Genomic DNA, 14959 nt, shown 5'->3' with positions numbered 1-14959 from the left:
TTAGTCTAGATAAAATATACAATGGTACATGTCGTTACACTAATTGTTTCAATTATTATTTATTTAAGGAGGGGGACAAAATAGTTTAGTTATATTAAATCTTTCTCTTATTTGCCAATGCCATCTTTCTACTCTGCTGCTGCCTCCTAAACTTTCCCATCCCAAAGGAATTCAAGATTAAGGAACAGCCTTTCTGCCCCTCAAACTAGAATTAACTTACCTTTTATTTTTTAACATACAAATACTTGGATTTCCCAGAGCCTTCTTTAAAGGTGTTTAGAGTCTAGCTCTGGTAGCAAAAAGTGAAGTGGCTTAACCACAACCACAGTTGTTTCCCCACGGTTCTTTAACATACACCACATAAACTAACTACTAACACAGCCTATTCCAAGGTAATTTATGGGAGATCTTAAGAATAAAAATAAATTTTGAATTTCTGCCCTTTTCTCCACAACATAATCCCTTTTTTAAGCCTCTTAACTAAATTACACGCTGGAATTGAACCAGCTAAGTAACACCACACACACACAAAAAGAAATGTGCATCTATATCTAAATACTTACCTTGATCCTGTCATAGGACCTCTTCCATCCTTGTCATATCCCCCACGCCCTCTACCTCCTCCCTGTGACCCGCCATATCCTCTATTATCTTCTCCATACCTACTCACATCACGACGGTCATCTACAAAAAGGAAAACATTACATATATAAATAAGCACTGTCATTTCTGACAAAGGCTTCAAATAACATAATCTTAAATGGCTCTTGAGGTCACACATTATATCCTTTGGAAAATGGCACGTGTGCACAGCATTCAAATGCAAGTCATCATGTAAAATCAGCTGGAATTAAATATGTTTGAGAATTATATTAATATCTATGTCAAACTCCATTCTGCTAGTCAGAGGGCAAAACAGTGATGTAGAATAGTTTGAGTTAAAATACAATCTAGGTACGAGAACCCTAATTACTTAGATGAAAAGCAGAACCCTAATCTTCAAAGTTATTACTTTCTTCACCTCAAAAACACTTAAGTGTAAATCAAGCATGGACAGGGAATAATCGAATTTTCAAATTGAGAGAAGATATTCAATGAATGAACTTCCACTTTTACACATTCACTTTTTCATTCATTCAATTATTTAACAAATGTTTATTGACCACTTATAATGAATCAAGACATATACGAGGGCTTGAAAGTACAAAAATGAGTAAGACAGGACCTTGGCCTTTGAAGTACTCATTTTCATAGCACGGACACACTACTAAATATCAGTGGTGCATACAAAGTGCTATGGGAAAATAGGAGGAAATAATGACTGGCCCTTCCTAGATGAGAGCAGAGAAGGCTAATATAGGATGATTTCCCCAAATCAAGTACACCAATATCACCAAAAGAAGTGGTGCCAGCAACACTGTCAAATGATCAGAGTTCACTGAGACAACAGAGAAAATTTATGTAACCAGTCCTCAACAAGTCATATGACCATTTAAGAATCTACAAGTTCAGAAACAGAATTCTAATGAACTAGTTTGGATGACCATGAGAAAGAATATATGTTCAGGGTCACCCCCAAGTTTTACAAACAGGTGAAATCCTGTGTGAGTCTTTTAATCTAAAACTTAATACACAAATAATTCTGTGAGAGGAAAAAAGAAAAATAATAGAGGCCAGTATATCTTACCTTGTGTGTGGTGACTGTAATTTTCCCTTTGTGAATGATAGGACTGCTGGTTTTGATTATAGGAATCATGCTGTTGATCATAATTTGATGGCTCATCATATGAGCCTTGATGTTGATCATAGCCTGACTGCTGGTCATACGAATCTTGCTGACCATAGTCTGATTGGTCATAGGAGGGTGCTCGTCCACCTTGGCTAAACAGAAATCAAGAACTTGAGAGACTTCATAGGAGGATTATGTTTACTGTATCAGGTCGACTGAGAATAATATAAGATGTGTGACCAGCTAGACCTCAACCTTATTTACCACTACTTTTTCATGGTAATTATTTAGCTCTTTTATCTACAAAGTCCCCTTATCACCAATGGAATGTCCTTCAAAAGACAATTTCACCACCATTAAAGACATGCCACATTATGAAAAAAAATCACATGCACCTTTGAAAACTATAGTAAAGCAAAAAATAACTATGGTTTTTACTACCTTCCTGAATTAAAAAAAAAAAAAAGGAAAAGATGCTACAAAGTTCAATACATCAGATTCTTTTAACAAACATGCCACAAGTGTTGAGTCCTTTTAATAGTTACATTGAAAGGCTCTGTATCACTTAATTTTAACAACAACGTCATCTCTTAAAGTATTTGTAGAACTATTGTTTTAAAATTATCTTTAGAACCTATTGTATATTCTTCTAAACATCTTCAATCATAGTAAATTTTAGAAGACAGTAATATATCGCTCATATTTTAAGTCTGGTAAGAGGAAGGAACTTGCTTTGTAATGCCATTTTTTATCTGAAAAGAAATCTATCAAGTAATAAGACTGCTTTCTTATTTCTGACAATTTGAAATAAAAATTCTAAGTATGTTCTGAGCAATATGACTGCATTAATTATCTGCTCTCAGGGTGTGAATATTAAAATGCAATACTTAATTGAATTTCAGTTCTAACAGGTTTACTTTAAAAAAAAAAAAGGGAACAAAAAAGATCTCATACCTTAACAGTCACATCTTATTCTGGATCGGAGGATCAGAACAATCTAATAAAGATCAGTGTGTTCCCCAACTCCCTACCAAAAGCACAACACAACCATGATCTGAACCCTAGCACTTTACTTTAAGATGGCTGTCACACCAAACCTAACAAATCTCTTTGGTCTACATTATGTTATGCTTCCAAAAATACATCCTTGATAAAAGGATTCTCCTTAAACTTAAAGTTAACTAACAGGGCATGAAGAAATACTCCCCCAAATGTAGGATGCCTTCTGGATATTATTCCCTATATTTGTACTCTCTACTTTTCACAGCACTCTCATATCTATAAGACTGATAATGTGACCTCAAAAATCATTCCTCACTGCTTTTATTTAATTAAATTTCACTTAGAATAATTACCTTTACTGAAGAAAGAAAACAATAGAGAACTTAATTTCTGCCTAATTCTTTAACTGTGTAATTTGATAAGCTGGATAATTTAACTTTTCTTTACTTCTATAAAATGGGGATAATTACTGACAACTATCTCACAGAGGTATCTGAGGATCAATTACATTAGAGAATGCAAAAGCACAATAAAAAAGAGGTTGGACCTGGTGGCTTATGCCTGTAATCCTAGCACTATGGGAGGCCAAGGTGGGAGGACTGCTTGAGGCCAGGAGTTCAAGACCATCCTCAGCAAGAGCGACAGCGAGACCCGCTTCTACAAAAACCAAAAAATTTAGCTGGGCATAGCGGCTCATGCCTATAGTCCCAGCTACTTAGGAGGCTGAGGCAGGAGAATCACTTGAGCCCAGGAGTTTGAGGTTGCAGTGAGCTATGATGATGCCACTGCACTCTAACCCAGGCTTCAAAGCAAGACTGTCTCAAAAAAATGACTAAATAAATAAAAAATAAAAGAGTTCCTATTATTAAAAATTAAGTACAAGTGAGACATGGTGGCACATGCCTATAATCCCAGCTACTCAGAGAGTGAGGTGAGAAGACTGCTTGAGCCCAGAAGTTCAAGACCAGCCTGGAGAACACAACTGAAACTCTGTCTCAAAAAAATATAAGTTTTGTAAATGAGATGGGAAAGAATAAAGATAACAAAAAATAAAAATTAAGTACAGGCTCTTAAAATTTGAAAATTTAAAAAAACCTTGTAAAACCTACAAACTTAGGCCAGACATGGTGGCTCACACCTATAATCCCAGCACTTTGGGAGGCCAAGGCAAGAGGATTGCTTCAGACTGGGTAACACAGCAAGACTACATCTTCAGAAAAAATTTTAAAACAATTAGCCAGATGTGGTGGCACACGCCTGCAATCCTGGCTACTCATGAGGCTGAGGCAGGAGGATCACTTGAGCCCAGGAGTTCAAGGCTGCAGTGAGCTATGATCGCACCACTGCACTCCAGTCTGGGAGACAGAACAAGACCCTACCTCAAAAAAACAAAAACAAAAAAATCTTGTATACTTGTTGGTAAATATTCACCTACCTATATTAACAAAACAAATTTTAGTATATCTGATATATGTGGATAAGTTTTGGTACTTTTTTAAATTAATATTTTTGTCCCTGTAAAGGTAACACATTCAAATGGCTCAAAAATAAAATGGAAATAAAAAGGTAAATATTGGCCGGGCGTGGTGGCTCACGCCTGTAATCCTAGCACTCTGGGAGGTCGAGGCGGGTGGATCGCTCGAGGTCAGGAGTTCAAGACCAGCCTGAGCAAGAGTGAGACCCCGTCTCTACTAAAAATAAATTATATGGACAACTAAAATATATATATACAAAAAATTAGCCGGGCATGGTGGCGCATGCCTGTAGTCCCAGCTACTCGGGAGGCTGAGGCAGTAGGATCGCTTAAGCCCAGGAGTTTGAGGTTGCTGTGAGCTAGACTGACGCCACGGCACTCACTCTAGCCCGGGCAACAGAGTGAGACTCTGTCTCAAAAAAAAAAAAAAAAAAGGTAAATATTAAGAAGTCTCAATCTATAGTCAGGTTTTTTTTTAATCTCAGGTATAAAGCAGAGGTACAAATTTTCCTAACATTTAAATCATGTATATTAATTTACAGCTAAACAATGATTTTACAAATGACAAATGAAAAATCAAATGACAATGCTATTTCCATATTCTCCATAATACAAAATTGTGAAATCCACACTCCATTAAAACTTTTCTTAAAAAAAAAAAAAAAAAAGTTTAAAGCTAAGAATCTGTTAGTGAAATCTGGTTAATAATATTCAGTGTTATTTCCATTGCCCATAACCATCTCAGTACTTTACTGTTTCCTTACCCTGCTGATGATTCCATGTTTTGTTGTCCCTGGTTATTATATGATTGCTGGCCATATGAGCTCTGCTTTTGATTCTCGTAACCACTGTAGGACTGTGAATAACCTAAAGATTGGATGGGTATACCATTTAGTGAAAGCTCTGATTTTTCAATCTCTAAAACAGCAAATTTAACAAACTAGTCCAACCTGACTGGCTTTGTCCATAACCGGAGTAACTGCTGTAGTTCTGTCCATATGAGGAATCAGTCGTTTGCCCATAACCAGAATAGCTCTGAAATTTAGGTAAATACTCAGGTTTCACCACCTACTTAAGATAAAAATAACTACTTATGAAGAACACAATTTATATTTCAACCTACTTGTGGTGGTTGTCCATATCCTGGGTTGCCTTGATTTCCATAGGAAGAATAACTGTAAAAGAAAAATGTAATATTTGAAAGAAATGTGCTAAAATTTAAAAGCTTAAATGAAGAACCCTGCCTTGATTTTCAACTTTCAACTCAAACATAAGCTTCTTTTCTGAGAAATTTTCAATCTGCCTATCTCTTAAGAGTATAAATTGAAAGGTGATGACCAAAGACTACTAAAAATAAATGAAATCACTCCCAGACCTACTGAATGTCAAACACACACTCAAAGTTTTGCTTTGACAAGCTCCCACAAATCAACAAAACTTCACTGGAGCTAGAAAATTCTAGGAGAATTATGCATGGAGATGAGGGGAACAAAAACAACACGGCAAGACCCGCAATAAATATCTGAAGACTTCTTAAGTTAGCACTTTAATCAATTTAGCTACATTTTGACAGAGTAATTTCTTCCTATCATTTGCCTTAGTTAAATGTCTTTAACTTCCTAGAAGAGGCACAGGGTGGCACTAAATGTCTAGTTTAAATGCCTCCATAATTAAAGGCATGTATATCTCCAGAGTCCTATCATAGAATGAAATTTTATCATATCCCCAGTGTCACAGCAAAGCCTGACATGTAGCTCAGTAAATATTTGTTGACTGACAATGAATTAATGTACCTTCCTGGGATTTAAATTTTCTTTAATTTATATAAGTATATAATAGTATATAAGCTCTAACAATTCAGAAGCAAACTTTCTGAATATATACTATGACTTTCTACATCCAAAGGAAAACAAAGTATTTGTGAAAAAACCCTTTTTATTAGTTTACTGCTATCAAGTACTAACAGAATTCCTTAACTTCTGAAAATACATTTCACTGAATAAATATTTGCTAGATGCCTATTAGGAGGTAAGCACTATCTTCTGAGAATAAAAGAATCAAATCAGTTTTGTTTTGGGGAAGCTTAAAATTTGATGACAGAAAATACCTGAAAAGCTACTCTGAATATCTCACACTGTGCTGCAAAACTTTTATGGTCTAAGTTGAAGGCTGCATTTCCTACTACATTATACACATTCACATAAAAACAGACATTTCTTTTTATTGTGAGAATGGTAAGGACTCTAAAAAATGCCAAAAATTTCTATTAAGATGCTTTTAAAAAGTCTGCATTGTATTATACCATCAAAAAATGAAATGCTTTTTCTAAGAAATTATTATAGAGTTCAATTGCTTAAATCCCCTTAATATTTGTTTCTTCTGTAAAATTTCTTAAAGAAAACATAAACTTTACAATATCTAGGAGATCTGTTTTAATCTCTAGGAGGCATCAATATTTACTGATGCAAACAGATGTTTAAGAAAACAAAGAAGCCCAAGACGGTAGCATGCGCCTATAGTCCCTGCTACTTGGGGGGCTGTGTCAGAATTATCACTTGAGCCCAGGAGTTTGAAGCTGGAGTGCACTATAATCATGCCTGTGAATAGCCACTGTATTCCAGCCTGGGCAATACAGCAAGACCCCATCTCTAAAAATTGGGGGGAAAAAAAAAAAAAAAAGCTGGGTGCAGTGGCTCAGGCCTGTAATCCCAGCACTTTGGGATGCTGAGGCGGAAGGATCACTTGAAACCAGGGGTTCAAGACCAGCCTGGGCAACATAGCTAGACCTCATCTCTACAAAAAATTTAAAAATCAGCCAGGTGTGGTGGTGGCACATGCTTATAATCCTAGCTACTGGGGAGGCTGAGTTGGGAGGGTAGCTTGAGCCCCGGAGTAAGTTTGAGGCTGCAGTGAGATAACAATCATGCCACTGCGCTCCAGCCTGCTAGGTGACAGAAGAAAACCCTGTCTCTTAAAAAATAAAATAAAAAACACAAGAAAAAAGAAAAGGAATAAATGTTTTAGCGTACCTATATACATAGGCCAACTCGCCTTGTGACAGTATCTAATTATCTTAAGACATCCAGATACCAAGTCTCAAAAGAGCTTTTTTCCTCAGTTCTACCCTTTCATATTAAAATGTACGTATACTTTACCTTTGCTGCTCACCCCCAGACTGACCGTAACTTCCAGAATCTAGAACACATAAAAAGAATTTTAAATCTTATTTAAAATTATGCTTTGTTCAAAGGCTGATTTTAGCTCATATAGATGAAATGTGGTAAGAAAATGCCAAAAATTAATTGGAGAAAGAAAGCTAGAAGATAAATACTGTGCAAGGAGAAATCTGTACAAATAGTACTTCCTTTTTACAACAACTACATATTTGAAAACAACTATTCTACAAATGTGTGCAGATGGTCATAAGAACCAAGTGAACAAATGTGAAACAATCAGTGAAAATTCATCCTCCGAACACTCAGAAGCTCAAGCTATACTATCTTTATATACAAAAAGACATCTGTTAAAACTAATCAGGTCCAAAAAGCGGAAGACATGCACTCTTGACATCCCCGGATGACGTTTACTTGTATAGCCTCACCTCCCCAACATATACAACATTCCTCTATGTTGGACTGCTGTGGCTGTCAGCACCTACAAAAGGATTTCCAAAAACTTGCTAAAAGTTCAGTCAGTTGTTTAAAAGTCTGACTTTACCAAGCTTTCAGGGACTCAGTCAATTGGTATAGCAAGTCAGCAATATCTTTTAGCCTCCATTTTAGCAATTAAAAACTACCAAGGAAGGCATGAAGTAACACGTCAAAAAATTAAAAAGAAAAAGAATTTAAACTATGAGCTTTTCTCAATACTTCCAAATATCATAAAAATAATTGTTAAAGAGGCTCTATGTATCCTTAGGCTTCTACTCAGAATCAAATGAATGACCTAAGTTTGTGATCAATAAGAGCAATTGTATATGAAACACTTTGCAACTGCAAAATATGGCTCTACGTCTCAAACTGCTGACCATTAGGCCCCACCTCACCCAAAACAAAATCGTTATCAAACAGTTCTAAAACCAACCAAAAATCAAATGAAATGTTTTTTTCAATTTATATAAAGCTACAATATGAAAAAATATTGCCATTGGTTGGTATTCATGGGTGACATCAAATCTGACACTTTTCTGCTATCAGACTGAACAAGATTTTTTGAAATTCTTATTTGTAAGAATATTAAGTAAAATCTTGACACAAACTATTTATTGTGTAAAGGTAGAGAAGGACGTAGGCTATCTAAAATGAAGATGAAAAAGCAATACATCACTGCCAGGCCCATGATAATAAAATGGCTCGTGTTGTGGCTAACAACCAAATAAGAGAAATAGGAAAAGAATACACAATCTAATTTGACCATAAAGAGATTATATGTATTTCTGAAATGGCAAAGGAAATCAGATTCTCCCAAATCAGAGATTGAAAAGGGATACAAGGGGAAAAAAGCACATGAGCAAGACACCTGGGGACACATGAAGCTTTAGGTTGAACTATATCCCAAAGCATGAATGTGGGCTCTCCCAGTGACAGCGTATAAGATTATAAGATCCCAGCATATTTCCTTTAGGCGTGAGCAAAACTATAGAAGTATACAGCACCTACGTCATGTGACCCTATCTCAAATCTAGAAAGTATTAAGGTCCTTAAACCTTAACCCAGTCACTTTGGCCCTCTGAAATTGGAAATCTGACTTTAGCTGGCTGGCTTACTCCCAGAAGATACAGAAATAAGCATATCAACCAGTAAATCCTGCCCTTAGATAAACACTTGAATGGTAAAGTGCAGATGTCTTATATTCATCAGAGAAAATTAGTTTAAAGTTATTTAAGGCATTTCAAACTGTTCAATGATTACTTGACACTTGAGCCTTGTGTCTGGACCCAAGAATTATTTTAAAGTGCTTTTAAATTTCCAAGTGCTTAGGGTTTTGATTCTTGTTTTTTCTAATAGTACATCACAGCAAAAAAACGTATTTTCTGTATCATTCTTGGTATTTGTTAGGATTTGCTGTTTTGTCTTTCTCCTTTAGCACACGTCCCCGTGTGCTAGAAAAGATTTATATATTTTCTAAATTTTGAGTGAATTCTATACATCTATAACATTATTACACTCATTAGTTGTATCATTCATACTGTATTAATGTTTGGTCTATTCTTACTAATGTTTGGTCATATTCATACTGTTTGCCTCATCTATTAATTACAGAGGTATGTCTTATAAAACTTCCCACTTGACTACAGACTTGTCAATTTCTAGTAATTGCCATTTTTCGTTTTCTATATTTTGAGACCATATTGTTAGGCACATAGAAGTACAGAAGTATCTTCCTGGTGAATTTCCTTTTAACATTACATGAACACTAGCACTAAAAGAGTCCAAACTTTCATTGGTAATATAACTAAACCATCACCTTTTGGTTTGGTTGCTTGGCTAATCTTTTTCCATCTTACTTTCAACATTTCTTTTCTTATCTTTTCAGTATATCCTTTCTGAACAGCATGCTAGATCATTTTTTTTCCAATGTGAAAATCTTTGTCTTTAACTTGTGTTTTACTACTTTTACTATTAGGTTCTTATTTATTTCCACCCTTTTATATTGGAACTTTCTACTTACTATGGTTTTTTTCTCTTTTAACTCCTTTCCTGCTATTAAGATTTTCTTTACTCCCTTTTTTCCTCCTACTGCTTTAGAAGTTGTGTTCAAGTTCTATTAATAAGTCACCATGCGTAATTTTTAACATGCAATCCTGACAAAGTCCAAAATTACCTTCAACCTCCAGTGAATACTGTAAGAACTTTAATATTCTAATACCAATCACAGCCTTCACCTATTATTTTGCTCACTTTTTAAATCTCTAAATCTAATTATTTTAATCTTCAATGTTCTATAGTTAATATTTGCTTTTTTATTTACTATGTTTCCTTCCTCTACATTTTTAACATCCCATTCCTCCCTTCTAGACTTAACTTCCTTTACTGGTTCTTCTAGCACTAACAATGATAGTCTTTTCCAAATACATATTTACATGACAGTTTATTTGGATAGAAAATTCAAGGTCAATGGTTATTCTCCCTCTAAACTCTCAGGATCATTTCATTATTCTCTAGCTTCTTGAAATTTCTAAGTGTTATCAATCTTACCATTGCTCCCTATTTTCTCTGGTAGGTTTTGTTTGATATTGGTGTTTCATAACCTGCAGTTTCACATCAGTGTGTCTAGGTATGAAATTATTTATGTCTCAGGTTTAAAACCGTGCTTCTTGATTCAAAATGTTTATCTATTTTGGAAAATTCTCAACTATCTTTTTCTTTGTAGAGTCAAGGTCTCACTATTTTGCCCAGGCTACTCTCAAACTCCTGGCCGCAAGTAATCCTCCCACCTGGGCCTCCCAAAGTGCTAGGATTAAAGATGTGAGCCACCACACCCGGCCTCAACTCTCTACTTAACTATTGATTCTCCTCCACTTTCTCCTTCTCAAATTCTTATTAGATGTATGAAAGGAATTCTTAATCCATTTTCCATGTTTCTTTTTTTTGATACAGGGTGTTGCCTGGGCTAGAGTGCAGTGGAGTCATGGCTCACTGTAGCCTCCAGCTCCTGGGCTCAAGCGATCCTCATGCCTCAGCCTCCCCAGTAGCTGGGCCTACAGGCGTGTGACACCACAAATACCTAATGCCTAATTTTTCCATTTTTTGTAGAGACGGGGTCTCACTCTTGCTCAGGATGGTCTCAAACTCCTGGCCTCAAGCAATCTTCCTGTCTCAGCCTCCCAGAGTGCTAGGATTACAGCCGTGAGCCACTGTACCAGTCTATTTCCCATGTTTCTTAGTCTTTCATTTTCATCTCTTTATCCTTCTGAAGTGAATTCTGTAAGATCACATCTACCTTCTACATCTACTTATTCAATCTATCATATCTACATTTCTTTGGCTAGGTCTGCTATTAAACTTATCCATTTTTTCCAATTCTAGAAGTTATACTTGGTTCTTTTTCAAATCTATGTGGCTTTTTTTCATAACATCTTGGTCTTAGGACTGGCTCCTTTTAGGTTTTTAATAATTTTAGGTACTACTAATTTCCTATAATGCTCTTTCAGACTATCTTTTAGGGACTCTAATCCTATTTGTCATTAACTCATTTCCTAAAGTTCTGCAATATTTTTTTTTACTATGAACTCATTTTTTGCTAGGCTTTTGAGATTCCTTGTGATCTCAACTGTAAATTTCCTCCAGAAAAGATTTTTCATTTGTTTTTACCAGAATTCCAAGGGTATTACTAGCCCCGAAACAATTTTTATGTTAATTTCTCATAAGGTTTCCTTGAGCCTAAATGAATACCCAAATTGTGTTAAGCACAGGTCCCAGGTTACAATTTCTCAGGAAAAGACTTTTTTTTTTTTTTTTTTCTTTTTCAGTGTTCAGGCTCCCTTGTTATCTTATCCTGGTAGCAAGGTTTTTGTTCCAAGTCATTCCTTCACTGAAGATACAGTCCTTTAAATCGATGTGTTAGTCCAGGATTTTTATGTGAGTTTCAGTTTCCATTACCTGACTCAAATGATCTCCAGGTTTCATCTCTTGTCCTTCGTTACATGGGCAACAAAACCCAAGTCTCTAAATGAGGCTACACCCTCCTTTCCAGGTAGCCCCTAAGTTACCACTATGCCTACCATGCTGGTTTCTACTTCAGTTTTGGCAGTGGGGCTTTGCTCCTTAAGTTTTTACATTTTTTGGTGTTTGTAGACACAGGATTTTCAAATAACCCTTGGTCTGCCATACTGCCACAATGGAAAGTATCGTGATTTTGTAATTTGTATAGGTACAACTGATATTATACTTGTGATTTTAATATGAAAGGTGTCAGTTAATTCACATTTGTAAACAGTATTTGAATGTCAGACTCTGACTTATAATATCTACAATTTTTATTTATTGATTGATAACTTAAGTGCTTATACTTATTAGGTTTATAAGTCTGCCCTGTCAGGCATTCAGAGTGATTGAGTCAATTTGATAGATTAAATTTACAAGTGTAGAAGGAATGCTTACAGGACTGAACTAAAATTATTAATGGCATTAGTTGGTTAGGGGGAGTTTAATCTATTAAGTTTATTAACTTAAACATTCAAAGAACAAGTCAAGTCAAAAGCATTGTTTTCATACAAAGTCAAAAGTATTATTTTTATGCACATTACAAAATTTATAAATAGTATACCAAGACTAAGAACTTAAGTGTCTAGCTTTGTTAATTTAGAAACAAACACTAAGTAGTCCTTTTCACACATGAAAGCCAATTTTGATATTAAAAAAAACTCAAACTACAAAGTGACAAATATTGGGTGTCTTGGTAATTCTTAAAGATTCTTCACAGAGCAAATCCCTTTATTAAAAGGATTTGTTCTGCAAAATTTGGATTCAGTCAAAAGGCCACACTCAAGGATTGAGAAAACCACATGTGGCCCCAAGGCCACACGTTCCCCACCCAAAAACTACCCAGTCCTATAAAAATAGGCCCTTTTTTTTTATACCAATTATGTTAAAAATTAAGACAGGATAAGTTTTTAATGAATACTGTGTCCATTGAAACTTGGCACATTTCTCCATGAGGACACAAATTTTAATTGTTTTCAACCCACGAGATTACAAACCCTCCTGAGGGTGTGCCTTTAGGTACTTCTGTGGAGCTTTACCAGACTTCATCCCCAATCATGCACCTAGTAAAAAAGATGGACCAATGTCTACTGTGGAATAAGAAATTATTCCCTATTTGAGCAAAGATTAAGCAGAAACTGAAAGAAGCAAGTGTAGTTCATGGCTCCTTACATCAAGTAGATGGCCCCCCCTCAAAAAAAATCAACATCCTGCCTCCTGAATATCAACATTAATCTAAAGAAAGTATCATTCTTACGTCCAATCTTTCTTGCTAATCTGTCATCTCCTCTGACTGCTGCTTCCTTCTGGTCGCACATTTCTATCCTTCTGCAAGACTGGTGAATGGGTTTTTTGGTTTTGTTTTTGAAATACTAACAGGTTTGCCCTTAATAAAAACGTAAGGCTGCCAGAAGGCGTACGTTTCACTCTAACCCTATGGCTTCAGGAAATGTTTTTGCAGCAGAAACGTGACACCTGTCATGATGGTGTCTAGCAAACAGATACCTGGGTCTTTGGGGCCTGAGATGGAGCCGGACAATAGAGGACCTTGTGTGATCAGCTAGATCTGCTAAATCAAGAGACCATCCACGTTCCTGACTTTTTATTCTGGTTTAGCAGGATCCCAACCGGCTGTCCTGAAGAGACCAGTGCCTCTTTCTCTCTTCCACACAACGGGAAGCCTCTGCCAATTTAACCACCGCTTCGGGGAAGAAAGGCTGCCTCTGCTTTGGGTCTGCACGTTTTAAGGGGAAATGCCACATGTGCCTACAGGAGAGCATCGATAAGGGACAAGGCTCACTTCCAAGCTCTTTCGGAAGATAAACAACCGGCGGGGGGAGGCGAGTGGCAGGAGAGTGACGAGGAAGCTGAATTATACGCAAACGCCCCCAACTCGAATCCGCGTGCGACAGTAAGTACGATTTCGTGAAAGGCAACGTCCTTTGAAAGGGCTCCCAGCGCGTCAAGGCCCCCACCTGATGAATGGGTGAGTCAGGAAGGCCCAGCTCCACTTCACAGATGGGGAAAGTGAGGTACGAGGCGACGAGACGGCCGGCCCGAGGCCTCGCTGAAAGATCTGAGGCGGAGCGGAGAACCAGAGGCACCGATTCTCTCAGGCTGATGCTCTGATCTCGGCTCCCCCCGCCCCTAGGATGGCGTAGACGGCCTCCGCCCCCCGACTCGCACACACCCTCCCCTGGGAGCGGCCAGTCTCCTCAGCTTCCAAGGACAGGGCCAAAAGACAGGAGGCCCGAAGCGCTCCCGCCGGGGTTTGCAGCCAGAGAGCGTTGGGAGCGTGCGTGCCTCCAGTCCAACATGGCGGCGGCCGCGGCCGCCCCCCCACCCCAGCCTCCCTCCGGGCCGGAGACGCTCCCTCGGGGCCCGCCGGTGGGCGGGAAGACGGCCCAACCCTGCCAGGCCCTTCTCGCCGCTGCCGCTGCTCGCTGAAGGAGTCACCTACCCGACATGACTAACGGCCGCGGCGCGGAGCCCCCAGAGCCCGCCGAGAACAAGGAATACGCCAGCCAGGCGGCGCGGCGGCCGGAGCTGTGTTGAGGGCGGCGCGGCGAGCGGAGGCCGACTGCGGGGCCTCGGCAGCCAATCCGCGGCCAGCGGGCGGCACCACCGCGCCAAGGCGGGAGGGGTGATTCCGCGCTGGCTCCGGCCTCCGATCCCGCCTTGCTCTCTGCTCTCCCCTCCGCGAACGGTACCATTATTGAGAGGGAATTGAGAAGAGAAAGTACCAACGCCAACCCTGTGGTGGGGGAGGCAGCCGAACCGTTCGCTCCGTCCTGCTTAAAATCCTATTCCTCACTTTATTGGATCTGAGAGAATTCGAGGTTAGGAAGCGAAAGAGGAGGGACTTTGTAAACACGGACTATTTGTTTTTCAAAGGTCTTGCTTTCCCTAAAATTTCGAATGGTATGTCCTAGTCTGCTCCGCTTTCGCTGCAGGGAGCTTGAGCCACCTGGGGGCGTTCGGAGTCGAAAAGCTCGGGGACGCGAAGTCGTGACCAGCTCTGGTACCTGACCGCCTCCGGGTTTGTTATAA

General features: G+C 38.3%; 1 protein-coding gene across 2 annotated transcripts in view; it reads right to left on the bottom strand.

Moving 5' to 3' along the window:
* TAF15 (TATA-box binding protein associated factor 15) overlaps positions 1 to 14464 on the bottom strand; it is a 30498-nt gene extending 16034 nt beyond the window's left edge. Inside the window, exons 1-7 of one of the 2 annotated variants that reach the window (XM_069482297.1) lie at positions 14370 to 14464; positions 7361 to 7400; positions 5329 to 5380; positions 5156 to 5240; positions 4970 to 5072; positions 1688 to 1881; positions 564 to 684 (exon numbers count right to left, since the gene is read on the bottom strand). In XM_069482297.1, coding sequence (XP_069338398.1) covers positions 564 to 684; positions 1688 to 1881; positions 4970 to 5072; positions 5156 to 5240; positions 5329 to 5380; positions 7361 to 7400; positions 14370 to 14376 — 602 coding nt within the window. In that variant the 5' untranslated portion in view covers positions 14377 to 14464. The remainder of the gene's footprint in view (positions 1 to 563; positions 685 to 1687; positions 1882 to 4969; positions 5073 to 5155; positions 5241 to 5328; positions 5381 to 7360; positions 7401 to 14369) is intronic. The other variant, XM_069482299.1, reaches the window with a different exon arrangement.
* Positions 14465 to 14959: the final 495 nt, after the last annotated feature.

This window comes from Eulemur rufifrons, chromosome 9, assembly GCF_041146395.1.
Source record: "Eulemur rufifrons isolate Redbay chromosome 9, OSU_ERuf_1, whole genome shotgun sequence".
Taxonomy (NCBI): Eukaryota; Metazoa; Chordata; class Mammalia; order Primates; family Lemuridae; genus Eulemur; species Eulemur rufifrons.
Note: the sequence above shows the minus strand (reverse complement) of the source record. Positions and strands in the feature narration are given on the sequence as shown.